This window comes from Equus przewalskii, chromosome 3, assembly GCF_037783145.1.
Source record: "Equus przewalskii isolate Varuska chromosome 3, EquPr2, whole genome shotgun sequence".
NCBI lineage: Eukaryota > Metazoa > Chordata > Mammalia > Perissodactyla > Equidae > Equus > Equus przewalskii.
The window spans coordinates 64,604,195-64,622,423 of NC_091833.1; the positions used below are offsets into that span (position 1 = coordinate 64,604,195).

The 18,229-nt window shown below is 36.0% G+C and overlaps 1 protein-coding gene across 2 annotated transcripts; it reads right to left on the reverse strand.

The window, feature by feature from the left end:
* Positions 1 to 298: 298 nt before the first annotated feature.
* ODAM (odontogenic, ameloblast associated) lies at positions 299 to 8,151 on the reverse strand. Of its 2 annotated transcripts, none has more exons than XM_008507346.2 (11): positions 8,094 to 8,151; positions 7,961 to 8,002; positions 7,378 to 7,425; positions 6,618 to 6,788; positions 6,152 to 6,196; positions 4,170 to 4,274; positions 3,291 to 3,338; positions 2,408 to 2,482; positions 1,805 to 1,969; positions 1,608 to 1,666; positions 299 to 645 (listed from the first exon to the last, which is right to left on the reverse strand). In XM_008507346.2, exons 1-10 carry the CDS (start codon positions 8,142 to 8,144, stop codon positions 1,637 to 1,639), a joined length of 780 nt encoding a protein of 259 aa, XP_008505568.1. In that variant the 5' UTR covers positions 8,145 to 8,151; the 3' UTR covers positions 299 to 645; positions 1,608 to 1,636. The 2 variants fall into 2 exon arrangements, with proteins under 2 accessions (XP_008505568.1, XP_070470838.1); XM_070614737.1 differs by having other exon boundaries at positions 6,618 to 6,836.
* Between the last annotated feature and the right edge of the window lie 10,078 nt (positions 8,152 to 18,229).

An 18,229-nucleotide genomic window follows, 5' to 3' on the forward strand; every position in this document is an offset into this window, starting at 1 on the left:
AACCAATTTGAAAACCAGATCTGATAAAATCCAAAATCGATGCCTCATTCTGAATAGGATATTGCCTCCTCAGACCATCAAACATCTTCCTGGGGATCTACCTTTTGGGATGAAGAGAGCCATCTCTCTAAATAGCTGTGTCATATTGGGAGCATGCACTTTGTGATATCTGACACCAATAATTATGACTCTACTAGGGAATACCTCAGAAGGAACCGAGCTGAGTGGGCCTGGGGGAAATGATGATGTCATTAGGTATAGACTTTGGTTCATCAGTCCCAATCACCAAACTCACAACTCCAATGACAGTATATCTTTATTCTCATGAATGACATTATTTTCCAGAGCCATCCTTTATTAATTCAATTATCCAATTGATTCAGTGATGTTAGCTTTATTCTCATTGCTGTTACTTTCCAGATTATGCAATGATAGAATATTTGAAAAGCAATATAATTTTGTAAAGACAGGACTTATTAAATGGTTGTATTATTTTTCTATAACCTGTTAAAGAGTGTAAAACTATAAGTAAAAAGAAATTCAAGAGAAGAGCTAAGAAATTTTGTATATTTCAGATGACTGATACTAACATTGTGGAAGCAAATAGCCTAAAATGATGTCCAAGGCACCGCCACATCCTGTCCTCTGAAAAATAAGATAGAAGAGTATTTTAATACGATTAGACTGTTTGTTTAAAATTTCCTAGATATTTTCTAAATTGCTTAATAAAGAAATAGAAAACTTTAATTCTGCTGGCATTGATGCCATAAGGTATGAGGTCATACCAGACTGAAATCCCTTTGGTATTTCTGTTAAATAACTTATATTGACTTGCATTATACAAAACGTTACATTATAGGAGGGACTTTTCTAAAGAGCTGCTCATTGTATTCACTTCTACTTGTATTTTTAGAGAATTTTTTTCATTGGAGAATCCTAAGTACTCATTTTCACAGAAGAAGGAATCAGAAGAGACTCAGAGGCAGCAGAGAGGAGATGTCAAAAACGTTTCTTTTAGTTTTCCTTTCAAGTCAAATTATTTGTTTTTTAATGTGTATTTTTTACTTCTTGGAGCCATCCCAGTGGGCCTATCAAACGCCGACCCTGGCCTCACAGCCAACCAAGCTCAATAGGACAGCTAATTAATCAAGGTTTTGTTTGATATAAAGGCCATGGAATTTTAAATTTCCATGTCATTGTGCAATTTTTTGTATCACTTTGAGACTTTATTTCATTCCAATCTAAATACAGATCTTTCGGCATTACGACTTCTAGCGTGCAAAGTGAAGCAGTGATTTGGGAGAAGTGACTCTGTATGTAGTGTCTGTAAAATGTCTTTTATATGGACCTAGTATATTTACCATTTTTGTTTTCAGATGTACACCAATTTTATGGCCTAGGCTGACATGATTGTCAAAAATTTACTTTTATTTCTTAAAAATTGCTAGAGTCTCATAATTATTATTTGCTTTGTAGGGATATATAAGCACTAACTCGTTGTTTTCCTTTTAATAAGACTTCTTCATTATTTCCCCTGAAAGTTTTTTTTTTCTTTTAATTTATGGTATGTCATGGTACTTAATGCATGCCTCTTGGCAAATACCTACCAAAAACTCTGAATGATTAGGACAACATCTTACGGTTCCTTTAGGCTACCAGTCTTGGCCTAGTGAGAAAAGGACATTCTATTATATCATTAAGTCTCTCGTTATTTCCATGACCAAGTCCAATAAATTAAGCACTAACTTTATATTTTCTATTAGCCATCAATTTCCTGCATGAAGTGAATCTTCGATTACTCTACCTGCTTTTCCATGAACTCTGGGGTGATAGTTGGGTCTATAGCAGAAGCGAAAGAATTTGTTGTGCTGGGTTTTTGTTGTGAAGTTGAAGGAGTGAGAATTCCTGCACTGACATGCTTAAAGTTTATCATTTCTTTTTGTAAATTTGGTATCACTCCCCCTGCTGGCTATAGAGAATGAGAAAGAAAACAAAGTGGTTACAGGTTTAAGCACAAGGTCAAAACTGGGAAGAATATCAAGCAACAGAATTGAGATGCAAGGCAAGGAATTTATTTAAGAAGTAAATACCTTTATTAACTTTGTAGATTATAATCATTGTTTTAGAAAGACTATACATATATACCAGCCAACATGGATATCTCTTGTACCTGCCTTTAAATGAATGGACTAGGAAGAGTATCTGGCATATACTGTTCCCTCAGTAAATATTTGATGAGCTGAGTAAATTGAATCTTGATTGGTGAAGGGTTACAGGGGGAAAAGGTAGTAACTGTTGATAGAATAATAATAATAAAGTTTTCTTTAAAATGAACAATAGTGCAGGAACCTGAAGGTTGTCAGTTGCTGGTTTCTGGTAGCTAACAAAGTATGATAAGGAATCTTACCATCACAGCAACTTCAGGAGCTGTGCCTATGAAGAAGGGATCAAAGGCCAGTTGCTGCTGTCCACCTGGTATAACCTGAAAAATTGGAAAGTTTAAAAACGTCTAAATTATTAATCTGTAAAATATATTATTTTGCACCCAAGATAGTTAAACACTTCCCAGCTTCCTATATTAGTGTCTTAAAAACAAAAGTAATGATTTAGATTTGAGAAAGAGAAAAGTAACTCCTGACATCAGGAAACTGGCCTGACACAACAGCCCTCCTTCAGTGATGTCAGGAGCTTGCCTTACAGTCTCTGCTAGGCCCTGGTGTTCTGCTGAACATTAACAGTTCTACCTACAGAAAACCAACATTAGACAAAGTTGCCTGTGAACACTATGAAGTGCGACAAAAACAAGACCACTCTGTAATCTTGTCTACAACGAGGTTGCTGTGCAAGCCATGAAAATACTGGGCATCCTCATACCATGGCCAATCTGAGTAACTCTTGCTTCTTTACCAATCACAGCCCTTGCCTCCCTCCACTGTTCTTACCTTCTAGGTAAGAAATGTTAAGTTACACAGTCATGGAACTACTCACCACTTCTTGAGGACACTCAATCCAGAGTGAACCATCACTCCTTGAACTCTCCCCAAAATCACCTGACACAAGCCGAGACTCTTAGAGAAGTCATTTCAGTATCTTCCTATTAAGACACTCCACAGTTCCCCATGGTGTGTGTGCTCCGTTGTTGCAATGAGTGGATAAATTCAACTTTGTTCAACTAGGGGTGTGTTCCTGGTAGGTTTTGGCTAAAGGGCACTGGTAGATTAATAGGTTATGAAGCAAGTAGTTTCAAAAATTAGTTTTTATTTTTTAATGAAAAGTATGCATTTACTTACGGGTTCTGCTTGTTGTGGAATATATCCAAATTGAGTATAGAATGGCATCTGTCAGATTTTTGAAAAACACATTAGATTTGCTCTGATGATTTTTGTCACAATTTTATGATGAATGATTACTTAAAATTATATATATTTTTATGTTATACTAAATGGGTTTTTGAATGTTCATGTGCTCTAAGTGGTAAAAATTGTTGTTAAATTACCAAACCAAGCATCTTTTTAACACCATATGATTTCTAGGTTAAAACTCTCTCTCTCTCTCTCTCGAAATTAACATGACTTAATTGGAATGGCTACTAGCAGTCATTTAAAGCAAAATTTTCAGTTTTCTCTCATTTGATTTGGCAAATTTTAAAGTGGCAATAAACTATTAAATTTTTTTTCCATTCTAACTAAAAGAAATCTAGTTATGTATGAGCCACCTGAATTTACATTAGAATTCTAAAAATTTGTTGCAAGTCTACAAAACTCAATATAATATCTAATTGTATCTCAAGATCTAGTGATTATAGGTAACTTTCATCATCGTATTTATTTTTATTTACTTTTTAAATAATAACCACATGTATATATGATAAGAGGGAAGCTGGTAGATTTTTAAAAGTTAGAAAACTTTATTTTCCAAGATGATTCAGCTTTTAGCTTCTGATTTTATTGTAGTCCACTCACTGACTTCATTCTTTTAAAATCCAGCTTAGAAGCAATTCCAAACTAGTGATACGTTAGGAGAAAGCACTTTATCCTTTCACGATCACCACTTCAAGCTGTTGACTTTCTGCACTAAACATACTAATGTATTCTCTTCTCTGAAAATTTACTGTATCTTCTCTGTTCCCAGATGGAACTAGTCAGATTAAAGTCAAACACTTGCAGTACCTGCTCCTCGAATAGCTGCTGTCCTATTTGTGGAGGCGACTGCACGACTGTCTGCTGAGCTTGTTCCCAGGGCAGAAGCACGTAAACTGGATAGTATTGAAGCATCTATTTGTAAACAGAAAATTGTGTAAGAGCTTCCTTAAGATCAATGTAGGCTTTTCTTTTTTTTTTAAAAAAAAAAAACTTCTAATGTTAATATTATTTTAAAGCTGATTTATATCTAGCAATTTTATGAACAAAAGAATGCATAAAGCAGTCCTTCCCAAACTTTAGGAGCAACTTATACAGCACATGATATGGGACTTTATTTCAGAGTTGCTTGGTCAAACACATTCAGGAAGCGGTGGGTTCAACTAAATAAAAGGCTTTTTTAAAACGGCACCTTAGACTTTATATACAAATTTTAGACCTTATATTCAGGCTTTATATACAAATTACTTCCTGAATATCTAAGAAAAGACTAGCCTCTGAAACATTTTCCCTATATTTTTTTGAGAATCAGCATTCTGCAGGATGTTGTGTTAGCAGTTCTATCGTAATAAATGAATTGTCAAGAATGTATTGCCTTTAATTATTGCCATTTTATTAAAACAACTCATATCCATTTTAGAATACTTGGAAAATCCAAAAGTAGGCAAAGAGCAAATAAAATCACCTGCTACTTCATCACTCACATTATCATGCATTGGCTTTCACTTACATCTTTGTGTGTCTACAGAAAATGGGGATCATAGCACTTACATAGAGTTTTGTATGCTGTTTTGTTTCCTTGCATAATTAAATAAGAGCCTATATTAGACAGAAGAATTAAAAAAACATCAACTATGGTTTGAGAAGAAGTATATTTCGTGCAATGGTTCTTAATCCTGGCTAGGAATCAAAATTACCTATTGAGCCTTTTAGCAGACAATCGTAGTTGGGATCTACTCATGGGGTTTTGACTGATTAAGTGTGGGCAGGGGGCCCAGACATTTGTAATCTTCAAAATTACCACCAGAGATCCTAATGCAAAGCCAAGGTGGAGAACCACTGGTTTAGTGGTTAAAGGAAGGGTGAAGAATTATATTCCAACTCAGCGATTTACTTTCATTAGGATTGGGAATTTACTCTCATTAAGACTTAGCTCCTGATCCTTAAAATGAAGTAATTCCACTCGTCATGTGTCTAACCCTCTAAATGCTATGGCATAGAATGAGATAATGTCTAGAAGGAGCTTTTGCTTTGTAATGGGGGTAGGACAAAATTATATAATTATAATTATAGTATAGCCTAGTGGCATAACTTTTTGTGAAATGGTCAATAATCTGTTGGTGAATAATATAATTTATCTATATCCTTATTTCTTTGAACCCAGGATATTATAAAATTAATTAGCCTAATCTTGAGAGAGTTCTCTATATTACTCATATAATTATACTAGTATACATTCATTTTTTTAAGATTCTCTCATTTAATGGAAATTACAACCATTTGATTGTAATATGGAATTAAATTGAAAATATATAAGAACTTGGAAATGTTTAGAACAAAATTTCGTTAACTGCCAAATAATGTGGGCAAGAGTTTCTTATCATTACATATCATATTTTGTCAGTTTAATGCTTCTCCCTCTGAAACAAAATTTAAGGTTGGGCAAAGTCAGCCCATGGTATTTCTCTTGAGTTGTTTTCAAATGCCAACACTTGAAATATGGAGAGGATGTGACCCACTGCTTACTAAGCTCCTTTATTCCCAGTACAGTAATGGCCTGGAAACTCAGGGGTCCTGGGAACTCTCCTCAGCTGGCCTTTCTTCAGGAGTTATTAAGTGGCCCTAACAAACTGATGTCAGCCCAGCAGTGGTGGTGTCCAGACAGTGATGTTGCTTTTGGGGTTCTTATAGCCTTGATATAGGAGTTAGAAGTACAAATATAAAAGAAAGCATTCACTGGAGTGTGTATGTAGCCATCTCTGTCTAGGAGTGATGGTATTCTATTCACTTACCTGTGCTTGCTCTTGAGGCATTTTGAAGAACACATAGGGCATAACCTGCCAAAAAAAGGCATCATAGAAAGTTATACTTGACTCCAGAGCTGTTTTCCTTGGACCTAGCCATGTAAACTTATAATTTGCATTAGCAGACTTCTATGACAACAAAAGGTCATCTATTATATGCATCATCATTAATGCAAATTGCCTTTTTTTAAGATAAAATTTTCCTAATTACCTTTTCCAAGAAACGTTTTAACACTTGATTTGTGGCTGTGATCCTAGAATGGCTGATTTAAATGGCATTTTTCATGTTAGAAATCAAAAAATAAAGTACTTCCAGTGATGGTAGAAACACACTGTGAGAAAGAATTCTTGCTCAATAACTCCTGTCTTTTTTCAAAGCTGATACATATGCATTTTCACATTCAACACACATTATCTCTCCTCAGAACAACAAGACGGAAGAGGCCCGACTTACTTGATTAGGGCCTTGCTGCGTCTGTGGTGGTGTTTGAGGCTGTGACGGGTCCAGCTGTCTCACCTGGGTGCCTTGGGCTGGGAAAAGTATCTGATTTGGGAACAGTCCAGCAAACCGGTCTAGGGTTGATAAAGAGAATTGGGAGAGTCCTGGAATTTGAGCCTGCGCCTGCTGTTGTAAAATTCCAGAGAAAGGAGGAATCCATGAATTAAATGGGCCCTGGAAGGACATGAAAGAAAGGAAGCATTTCTCTTTCATTTTAAATCAGTCCTGAGCAAGAAGGAGACAAAATGTAGATAATTTCTATATTTCCATTCTTGCTTTATAAAAAAGGACAGCATCTTGGCATGCTATGAGCTGTGCAAATAGTACGAGCTGTGCTGAATTCCCTATGGTCGCGAGAAAAATGGGGCAGAATGAGGTGGATAAAGAATACAGTTTCTGCAGTTGCCAAACTGGTTTCATTTTTTTTTAACCAGTTAGCTGAGTATGACTTTGTATAAAAAAGTTAATTTAACTAGCTCATAGTTGTGAGAATTTGTGCCTGGTATAGACCAAGTTCTCAATAAATAAATGTTAATCAGACAACAGTTTTAACTTTAACCTTCAAACAAATGGTTGTTAGAACACATAGAACAAATTCATAATTTTAAAAATTGAAGTTTTTAGAAATGGAATCAAAACATTTTGTTTTCATACAAAACCATAAGAAACGAGCAGTAGAGGAATATTCTTCAAATGATTATTGAAATAGAGGTACCTGAAGCTGTAGAGGCTGAAGGTGAGCATTATTAAGATTCAGAAGTAGCTAGAAAAGGAAAGATAACATGAAAACAAGGTTACTACACATGCTAAAACTATTAAGAACAATGTTTAGTACAAATAGCACAAGTCAGAGCTGACTGATCATAGTTTCCTGTCAGAGGTGAGCTGTTTTCTCACTGAGCTTGTACAAAAGTCCAGTGGTTAGAGGCTGGGGTTTAACTGCCTCTCCCTTGCTGAGTCTGAGATTGCACAACTTGAGCTCATTCCAGGCATTTAGTTAGTCATTTGATGCTCTTAAACCCCTATATACACTTGTATTAGATGCTTTTAGAACAACAACAAAAAAATGCAGGATGCTGTGTCTGCCTTTAAAGAATTTATAATCAAACAAGGGAGGCAAAATAATATTCTAGAAATCACCTGGTATACAAAACAAACATGAGCGTTGGGAATGTATTCGGATGGGAGACCTAGTGATAGGCTGCAGGATAAATCAATGGAAGGCTTTTATCTGTTCCCCACAGAGTTTACGTTAAAAAACCAAAACACAGGAGATTGTTTTAAGTATTTAAACCAACCTCGTTGCTGTTGCTTGCGGACAGAAGGCGCTGTGGGATAAGCTAAAACAAACAAACAAAAACAAGAATGGTAAAAGAAGGATTTCTTAAAGGTTTTACACAATGATTTCAGTTGTACCACGAAATCACTTACCGGGGCTGACATTGTGGCTCCCAGCAGCACAAGAAGAATTATAGTTCTCATTTTCAGATGAAATATCTAGAAAATAAGTTGTGAAAGTTAGCATTAAAACGACTTTCTAGGTAACAATCATAATAAGAATAATTAGTTGGTATTGCTCAATCAGAAGAGTAGTTGAGTGAATTCTATAGTATTTACTTATATATTAAGATTCAAAATAAAAAATATAGATTTATAAATATCTATAACAGAACTTATTTTTTCTCAGAGCAGTTGTTTATAAAAACCAAAATTGTTTGCTTGTCCAAATGAGTCACTTGCAGTAATGATGTAGTTGAATGAGTTAATGAACAAGATGGCCTCAACCCTTGTGCTGTTCTCCACGCAAGGGAGTGGGTCCTCCGGACCATGAGAGACCCAGGACTGGAGTCAGTGAACTAGGTCCTTATTATGAAAACAAATGTAATGTCTACTTAATGTAGTAGTGAAAATACTACAGTAAAGATCTGATGACAACAGAGCTTTCCTATTTATCCAACCAGATAATTTCCATTTAAAAGTCTAATAACTTTAATATGTAGTAAAACTAAGTAACTAAGTTGATATTTTTCTAAATCAGGGGAAAAGATTATAAAATTAAACTGTAATATTGTTTTATAGTGCAACCCATGAAAGTATATAATCTCTTGTCCTCAGATGTGAAAACTCCTGCTTTAGTTCAACTCACTGATCTACATTTAGGGTGATGTTGACAGTTGATCCTGCAGAGTCGACTAATTTTGGTTCTTAAAATTATGAAAGCAAAGATTTGATATCTTACCTCACTCCTTTGACTATGAAGAGAAATCTAGACCCATGCAAGGTCTGTGTTCTTTTTATCTTTTAGCTCTGCTGCTTGGAGCGTCTCTTAAATTTTAAAACCCATGTTTGGAAAAGCAAGACCAATCACTTTTCAAAGGGACTGGTGATTCAGTGGGTTTCAGACAATGGCTTAGTTAATAACCACTTTCCTAATCGTCTTGGTGGTGTATGGATTCCCACACTTTTAGTAATGCAATTAAATTATCCTCAGAGAAATGTTTCCCTGTGATCATTCCTGACTTCTGCTTTGGTTATGACTAAATCTTCTAGAATAATTCTGCCTCTTTTATCATCCTTAAAATGAAAACTCTAATGCAGTAACTTTGAAAGCCTTCATTCAAAGATTAATGGGTGATTTTTTAAATTTCAACAGTAAAATACAGAATTATTAGACAGAAGGCATAGGTCTAAAAGACAAAAATTAGAAAACCTAGTTAGGTACAATAAAGATTCTTTGGATCTTCAAGGCTGGACTGAGTAAATATGAGCTAATTTCATTTAAGTTCAGCCTTGAAAACATCCATTTATCTCCTTCTACCTATGTAATTAAATCCTAAAAAAATTGCTTAATTTCTTGAGTCTATGACATACATGTCCCCATCTGATCATGTTGCTTGCAATAAATAATTTAATAAATATGAAATGATGTATGATGTATGCATAATAAATGCATACATCAATAAATGTAAGCATGATGGCTTACATTTTTAAAAATACTGGTGAGTGAATGTTTTGTGTTTTAAATATGATTTTAGCATGCAAAATACAATTTATTATTATCTGCACACTATTGTTATTTAAGTTTTCTCCATAAAGTAAGTTTTGTATCTGTCTTGTTTTTCTCTGTTAATATTGACCCCACTCTAATAGACAGTCCAAGATCACAGGTGTTGCGATAATGTATTGTGGGTTAATTTCCATTGTGGAAGAGTTCTTTGGGTAATTTAATCTTAAACAACTAATGGTAGCCTCATCATGCAGGAAAACAAAGTGACTGCCCTTCAATGAATTTATCTTTCTTAGGAGGATGAGACCTTAGAAATTGCATGGCTCATTGAAACTAAAACAATTATACCATTTATTATCTACCCAAAGAAAACACAGGGACAAAAACAATAGTTAAGATAACAAGAATTTTTTCTTTACTAAAGCAGAGAAGTTACTACTAGGATTCTGTATCTGTTAGAAAGGAACTTTCCAAGATTTATGAGAGTTGTCTTTTCAGGTTTGCTAAGTAGTTAGACCACCCCAGATGTTGATGCAGATTTAACTAGAGCTGGGTGGTTAATGTAACTAACTGTTACCTGGAAAATCCAGTAGACTGAGTGTGTGAACTAGGTAGATAGGTCTAAATTGCCTGGTAATATATATTTACAGTTAATGACTTTGGTCTATTCTGAATGCTGTCAAATTAAATTTAGTACACCATAAGTTCTCAATCCCCTGAGGTTTTCTATTGCCTTGTGCCGGGTCTTTGGCAGCCATCCCCACTACTGAACCAGAAACTTGTCAGGGCCAAGCACTGAAAAAGTCAGGAGCCGTATTACAGAGCCAAAATATAGTCAATGTCAAAATCATCCTGATGACGAACAGTTTCACCTAACTACATTCCTCAAACCTAAAGGCAATTGGAAGGAGATTTCTGTTATTATTTCATTTTTATTTTCCATTACTTAAGTATTCTAAAGAAAAGCAGTTGAAACTCTCCAGTTAGACAACAAGTTGAAAAAAAGAGCAGACAATGCTTTCCCACCTCATAGCTTCCCATTCCCTATGTCACTGGAGGCAAAGTTATCTCTGGGGAGATAGTAAGGGGCTCTAATTTAATTGCTATTACATCGTAATGTGGATATTGCCTGTGTCTATTTCTCCCATTCAACTGTGTTGAACTCATTCATATTTCTCTCCTGTATCAGTCACCCAGTAAGTATTCCATTGACTTCTGTTAAATAAATGGGTTTCTTCATTCAGGGGAGAAAAAGGGTGACACAGATCCAGAGCAATGTCACTCTGTACCCATTAAGGTGCAGGGACCTTAAATGGAGGAACCTTAGATGAGGAAATCCTGAGCCAGATATTGTCACTGTGACTTCATTATTTTGTTTTAGTTCAGTTACCAGAACACCAGACACCCCTTTACTCAAATAAAAGTACAAAAACACGTATCAATGCCAAGTACGTATGGCTGTTGGATTATGTACCATTTAAATCATCTGTGTCCTTTCTCTGTTCCGATAACATTATAATGGAGCAAAAACAATGATGGCTTTTAAGTTAGTCCTTTCAAAATGTTACCTCTGCTTTTTTTCCTTTAAGCTGAAAAATCAATTAAGAGGCTTACAGAGAGCCACTGTGAAGTCAATCAATATTCTGTGCATCAAGAGGCTCAAATTGGAATTTTACCACCATTTATAATAAACATAATTTTCCTGCATGTGAGTTATAATTTTCCAGGAACTTCTAATTACATATCAAAGTAGACAGAACACATATCTCACTGCCAGGTTTCAATGAGCAAGCTGAGAACTTTCAGTGATTTCCTCCACTCGTTCACTTATTCATACCACAAATACTTATTGTGCAGCTTCAATTGTCCGTGTCCTTGCTGGGCATTGAGAACTGACTGTTCCTAAAACAGATATGGTTTTTGCCTTCACGGAAATCATTGTTTTTTCCACTGTCAAAAAAGTACCAGAATTGTGGCTTATATTCAGGTGTTTTGATTCTTAATCAAGTAGTCTGTCTAAAGCACCAAGCTGCCTAACCAGACAGCACAATTCCAAAGACGATTAACAGATGAAAATAATCAGTGAGAAAAGTGAGTATTTTCACATATTGCCAGAGTTGAATAATGAATCTCAGCTCAATGAAGGTAATAGGTTTTGTGACTCTAACAATTACTTCATTAGTAGCTTGTGCTGTAGATGCAGAGAATAAGCAAGCTCTCAATCAAATCTCTTCTATTACATAAAATGTTTGCTTTTAACTTCTATGAGACTTTGCTAAAGTGCCCCCTTCCCTTTAATAGTGCACAATACTGGATATTAATCATGACATGTCCACTATGACAATACATTCTAGTTTGATGGCTCTGGCTTATGTGAATAACTTTATTATATTTAAGATTTCTAAATATATGCATGTGAATGATGACTAGAAAGCATAATTTCCAGGAGTAGTTTGTTCAGGAATAGAAGTATTAAGAAAAATAAAGTAATATATACTTCTTCCTTTCACAAAGGGAGTTTCAGAGTAATTGAGACGCCACACACAGCTAAGCTTGGGCAACACACTATCTACTGCCCTTGATTCCCTGATGCACGACCTGTAGAGCATTCGATGGGAGGCACATCCTCTCAAACACAGCCCATCTTGGTCTGGGCATAATCAGCATCCACTTTCTCTGAAAATCGCTTCTTCTGTCCGCTGATCTGAAGTAGTTTCTTTTTCTACTGAGTTTCTACAGTTTTTATTTGTGTCCTTTGTTCTTTGTGAATTTCAGACCCGCCACTTTCAGAACCCGTATATCTGTTTCTTCTTCTTGGGCCTGTAATCAGAGTTTAGCCTCAATCTGGTTTCTGTACTATAGCCTCCCAGAAACAAACAACTCCATTTTAATCAAAATCTTACAATTCTAGTAACTTGATTTAAGATTAGTGTCTTTGGCTGATTTCTGCCTTTCTCTTCTCAGACATATAGCCAAATCCATGCTCTGGTCATGGGTCTCTCTTGTGAATGTCCCAGTCAAGGGGAATAGTACTCCAAGCCAGTCTGCCTAGTTCTCTCTCAGAATTCTGTTTATTGTCTTTTTTTTTTTCTATTTTTACATTAACAGTTTATCTCCTTAATAAGATTTTATGTTTTCTGAAGTAATTTAATTGCTCAAAAAATTTGCTATCTTGTCCTTTCTTCTTCCCCTCCTCCTTTCTCCTTGCCTTCTTCCATCCACTTACTCTTTTTCTTGCTTTATCTTCTACTCATTTTTCTTTTCTTCTGCCTATCCTGGTTTACAAAGCCCCCAGTGATGCGACCTTGCTTTATTCTCTCACGTCACTGCTTCTCACTCCAGTCCTTGTTACCTAAGGTCCAACCACACTAACTTCCTTTCTGAATTTTGAAAGAAATTCCTTCATTGAGGCCTTCGTATTTGTTCTCCATGCCTGGAAATCTCTCTCTCTGATCACAAGGGGCTGATGCCTTCTTGTCAATTAGTTTAGGAATTACTCCACAAAAGAATGCTCTCAGGCTACCCAGTCTAGAGCAGCCACCTCTATCATATCAGCCTATTTAAATCCAGTGCAAAGGGGCCGGCCCAGTGGTGCAGCAGTTAAGTTCGCACATTCTGCTTTTCAGCGGCCCAGGGTTCGCCGGTTTGGATCCCGGGTGTGGACAAGGCACCACTTGGCACGCCATGCTGTGGTAGGCGTCCCACATATAAAGTAGAGGAAGATGGGCATGGATGTTAGCTCAGGGCCAGGCTTCCTCAGCAAAAAGAGGAGGACTGGCAGTAGTTTGCTCAGGGATAATCTTCCTCAGAGAAAAAAAAAGTCCTGTGCAAAGCGTGAGTCACTGTCTTATAGCTGATATGTTTGTTTATTTATTTGGTTATTTTCTTTTTGGTACTGTTCATAATTATTTGTTTTTATTTCTTACCTTCCACCACTAGACTATAACTTCATTAGAGCAGAATATTTGTTTTGTTCACTTCTTTATCCCCCAAGTCTCAAAGAACAGTGCCTGGCCCATAATTGGTACTCAATTATTTGTTGAACAATCGCATGATGACTGTTCTGACTTGGAAATTCCAAAGACACACTTTTACATAATGAGATTAAATGTTACTTACAGCACTGACAAATAATGAAAATTATTGAAGCGTTTGATGATGAGACACTACATTGTTTAATATAATTACTCTTCTTTCCAGAAACTCATTCTGTCATATAGGCGCGTTATAATACAACAAAATTGCTAGTGCAATATCTTATATATTCCAAACAAAAATTATACGTCTAACTTGGTTTAAACACTTCTCTATGATGGAATCTGTTAACTCATTTCTGGTGAACTTAATCACACGAAGAATTTGGTAGAAAGGAGCGGTCATTTGTAATTACGTGTTTCTCTGTTGGTAATGTCTTAATCTACACCTTAGCAGTTTTAGAAATGTCTACTTTCTTTTCTGCTTGCTATTTGAACACTGAAAGGGGAACTGATGTTTCTTCCTTGGAAAATAAAGCTGAGTGCCAAATCTGATCATGGAGTCAAGAACAGAAATGGGAGCTAAACTGGCAGACAGAAGGGACAAAAGTAGGAAAAAAATCAGTATGAAGTTTATGAGAAATAATGCTAGGAATAGGAACTGTAATCTGGAGGTCACTCAATATAATAAACTCAGATTATGGAGACAAATATGGGTGAAAGTGCTGTTAGATACTAGTCTGTCATCCTGCTCTACCATGGGAATAATTCTGTCTAAATTACTGGTGTTGGTCATTTGGTCATCCATATTTACATTACCCCGTCCTCTGGAGTTGGTGATGGAAAAAGAAGTCATCTTTAGTTTCTAACTCTTCTTTTTTAGGATTCTGTATTAGTCTCTGTAGTGAGTGCTATGACGCCCCAACCTGAACCCCATTCAGGAATGAAAGACTTATCACTCCAGCTGTGGGAGTGCTGCCAGCAGATGGCTTCTTCAGGATTTGCCTCACTTCCCTTCCTCATGGGCATTCTCCCTTCTCAGGCCAACAAATACCATCTAACCAATCCACTAAAGGCCGGGCCTCTAGCCATCCTAGCTCCAGAATTCCCCAGGGGATTGACTGAAGCCTTTGTTGATTACACAGCAGCTCCTCTTATCCCTTTGCCTCATCCTGCTTCCTTCCCCTCCATTCCATGGGTACGAATTCCAAGGGCCCTGAATGAATTTCCTGCACATTAAATCTTCACCTCAGTCTGCTTCCTGGGGATCTCCACCTGAGACGGTCACCAAGGCTTTAGTCATGAAAATATTACCTCTGAGTGACATGTTATAAAGATTTCATCATAGTTCATTAAGTGTTCATTATTTCTCATGAGCTAGCCAGCTCTAAACCACTATAGAGAATAGATTACTTCTGAGAAATAGCCTCTAACTCGCAGGTCTCATTACTGTGTGTTGAATTGTGAATGCTATCTCTGTGCCTTAGGCCATAGTCTAATATTCAGAACTCTTAGACTTGTTACCATTATATATTTTAGCAACTAGGTGTATATTAAATAAGAGCCAATATTATCTGATATAATGGGCCTAAAATGGTTAAACAGGAAAACTCTAAGGGCCTACATATAGAGTCCCTGGTGGGAAAGTATTGCTGGTTATTCTTTTTATAGAATGGTTTATGAAACTTGCCCCCAACACATCATTGGAAAGCATTTCTGACCAAGTTTCACAGAGAGAACAGAGATCTCACTGGGGTAAGAAGCCCCTGGCTGTTTTGCAAAGCACGTGCTGGAAAGTTTAACACTGCATGCATTGTGGAGTGCCAAGTAAGGCCAGGATAAACAAGGGAAATGGAAATTTAATCTCCAAAGACTCTTACAAAACTTCAGTTTATTGCATTCATTTGTTGCCAATTTTTAACTCATCTCCATCTCAAAGAGGGGCTGTATAAGGATCAAGATTAAGAACATGGACTCTGGAGTCATTTTGCCTGGCTCTAACTCTAACTGCTAGTTGCAAGCTCTTGAATTATGGGCAAGTTTTAAACCTCTCTGAGGCTCCATTTACCTTTCTGTAAAATGGGATAACCTCATTGGATTGTTAGATCATTAATGCTCCATTCATATAAAAAGGACCCAATATCAGTTACGTTAGGCACCTTGAGCATCCCCAGGGCCTGGCACAAGATTGGCACAGAATGTTTACTTGTTGAATAAATGAAAGAATGAAGCATAATACATAGAAATACTTTTTCTTACAAAGACCAGCATAGTAAATTGAATGGCGCTTGCTGGAGAAGAACAAAAGTGAAAGCAAAGAGCCAGTGTGTTGGTCGGAAGAGAGGATCCACAGAGCACTTGGGGAGAGGTAGGCCCCTGAACCAAAACTAAGAATACATGTTATCAACCAAGAAGTCTGGCAATTAAAAATATTCTTGAAAAAATTTCCAAATATTAATTTCAATATGTTATTAAGGAAAATTCACTTGCTTCTACCAACTCCTCTTTCCCTCACATTTTATCCTTTCTTTTAGTCAGTGGTGTGCTGGTAAACCAGATCTATGACAAAAACAGTCAAAAAAGCAAAAACAAAAAAACCCTCATTTGTAGTGCCTCCCAATTTCCACAGTGTAAACACTCCCAATAGGGCCCATTTCAAATTACCAACTATTTAATTACTGCCTTTTAAAATTCCTAAATAGTAAAGATTGAACCTCAAGAGTCGGTAGGATTAATTAATGCCTTCACATAATGGATAATTCTTGAATCACTTGAATAATATAGTGCTGTTTCCCTGGTCAGAAGTATGCTACATGATGTATCTCACATAACTGCTAATTTATGTTGAGGATATAGATATTTAGAGATATGTGCAACCAACATTTTTTTAGTGCCATATATCAGGTTCTCGGCTATGTTTTCTAAATCTGTTTTTTTAATTGATCCTCATAAGAATCTGCAAAGTATGATTATTATCTTTATACTTATAAGAAAACTGAGACTCAGAGAGGTTAAGTAATTTGCCTAAAGTGGCATAGTTCTTTAGTGATAGAGCTCAGATTTGAACCCAGGTCTTTTTCCAAAGCAAATCCTTATTTTTACACCATTCTCTACAGGTTTGCATGAGATGAAGATATTGGATAATTTTTCTCATGTACTTTTGAGATACATTAAATAAATATCATGATTTTTCTGATTAAAATTTCTTTCTCATAATTTGTTGCAGATTTCCCAAATGTTTTGAATAATGTAATACCTGACATATATTCTGCTGTAAGCAATATCTCCTGATTTCTGGATTTTCAAAGATTTGCCTTAGATCATTTAGGAGCTTTCTAAGACAGAGATACTAAACCAGACAATTTATTTCTGCTTCTTTAACAGCCTTCAGAAACTCATTCTGATATCAGGAAATACATCCAGGATTATTGTTCCAGTCTACAGCTGAGATTACCAACTGTGAAGGTCACCTAATAAGAGTACTTATTGTTCTGGTCACATTTCCATGAAGGAAGCTTGGTTTCCTCTATTCCTTTTCCAAGAAGGTCTTCCACCTGCAAAAACAATCACTTAACGCAGCAGAAGCCAAGAACTGACAAACCAGTGCCACGGACAACCTTCCTCAGCAGGACTGTTCTCAGAAATGTAGAAACTCTGTGGAAACACCGATATTGTATCTTCATAAAGTATCTGCTTATTTGGATATTTTAGATCCAGTAGCCAGAAACATTTGTAAGTTACCAGCCAATTTCTGTTTTGCCAAAAAGAATTTCATGTGATTTCTGATGCATGGTAATATTACTTACAAAGAGTTTTACTTTCTTTCTGAAATTAAATTTATGACTACACTGGATACCTCATCAAATTTCTGAATGTATGTGCTATTACCTTCCGGGGCATATTCTTGCTCTTGCAGTCTCTCTTTTTCCATATAGAGATGTGTATACCAAACATGCAAACATTTACTTGCAAACTTCTGTAAATTGTCACATTCAGCACCTGTTTCTAAAGGATGACATGAATTAGAACAAAAATATTGCTTACTAACATGTAGATTGTGCAAGGTATTATGCTAAGTGGTTTATTTACATAACTCAACTCAATTGTATCAATCCTCCCACAACCTTGAATTTTAGATATTGATATTCTCGTTTCATACGTGAATTACATATAGATCACTGAGATTCAGAAATGTTCCCAAGAGTGTGTGGTTAATGAGTTCCGGGGCCAGGATCTGAACCAAGGTCTGTACAACTCCAAAATCACATAATTATTAAAGACTTATTTCATATCCTTAACATTTCATTTTCATACTTTTCCACATTTTTAAAATCTCACTAAGTGAATTGAATAGTTCTGATGAGTGTGAGTCTATATTTCCTCAAGCGTACTTTTCTTCTTTTGTATCCTGTTGTAAATCCATACACAGGAGTTGAAGAAATTTAACCTTCATTGATAATTTATTATTAAAATGTCCCTTTCTGCTGTGACTCCTACTTTACATTATTGTGGAAAATATCATATTCTTATCCTGTCATCTACCAGGCAAAGATTAAAAAAATAACATCTTGGAGATAAAATAATTA

What these genes read in the sequence shown, in the direction of transcription:
- ODAM (XM_070614737.1), bottom strand. Translation starts at nt 8,144, where the DNA reads ATGAGAACTATAATTCTTCTTGTGCTGCTGGGAGCCACAATGTCAGCC. An exon ending in GAGCCACAATGTCAGCCCCG is followed by an intron (nt 8,003 to 8,093) that starts GTAAGTGATTTC and finishes TGTTTGTTTTAG; the next exon opens with CTTATCCCACAGCGCCTTCT. An exon ending in CAGAGTTCATGGAAAAGCAG is followed by an intron (nt 1,667 to 1,804) that starts GTAGAGTAATCG and finishes TTTTCTCACTAG; the next exon opens with GCCAAGACTGGTAGCCTAAA.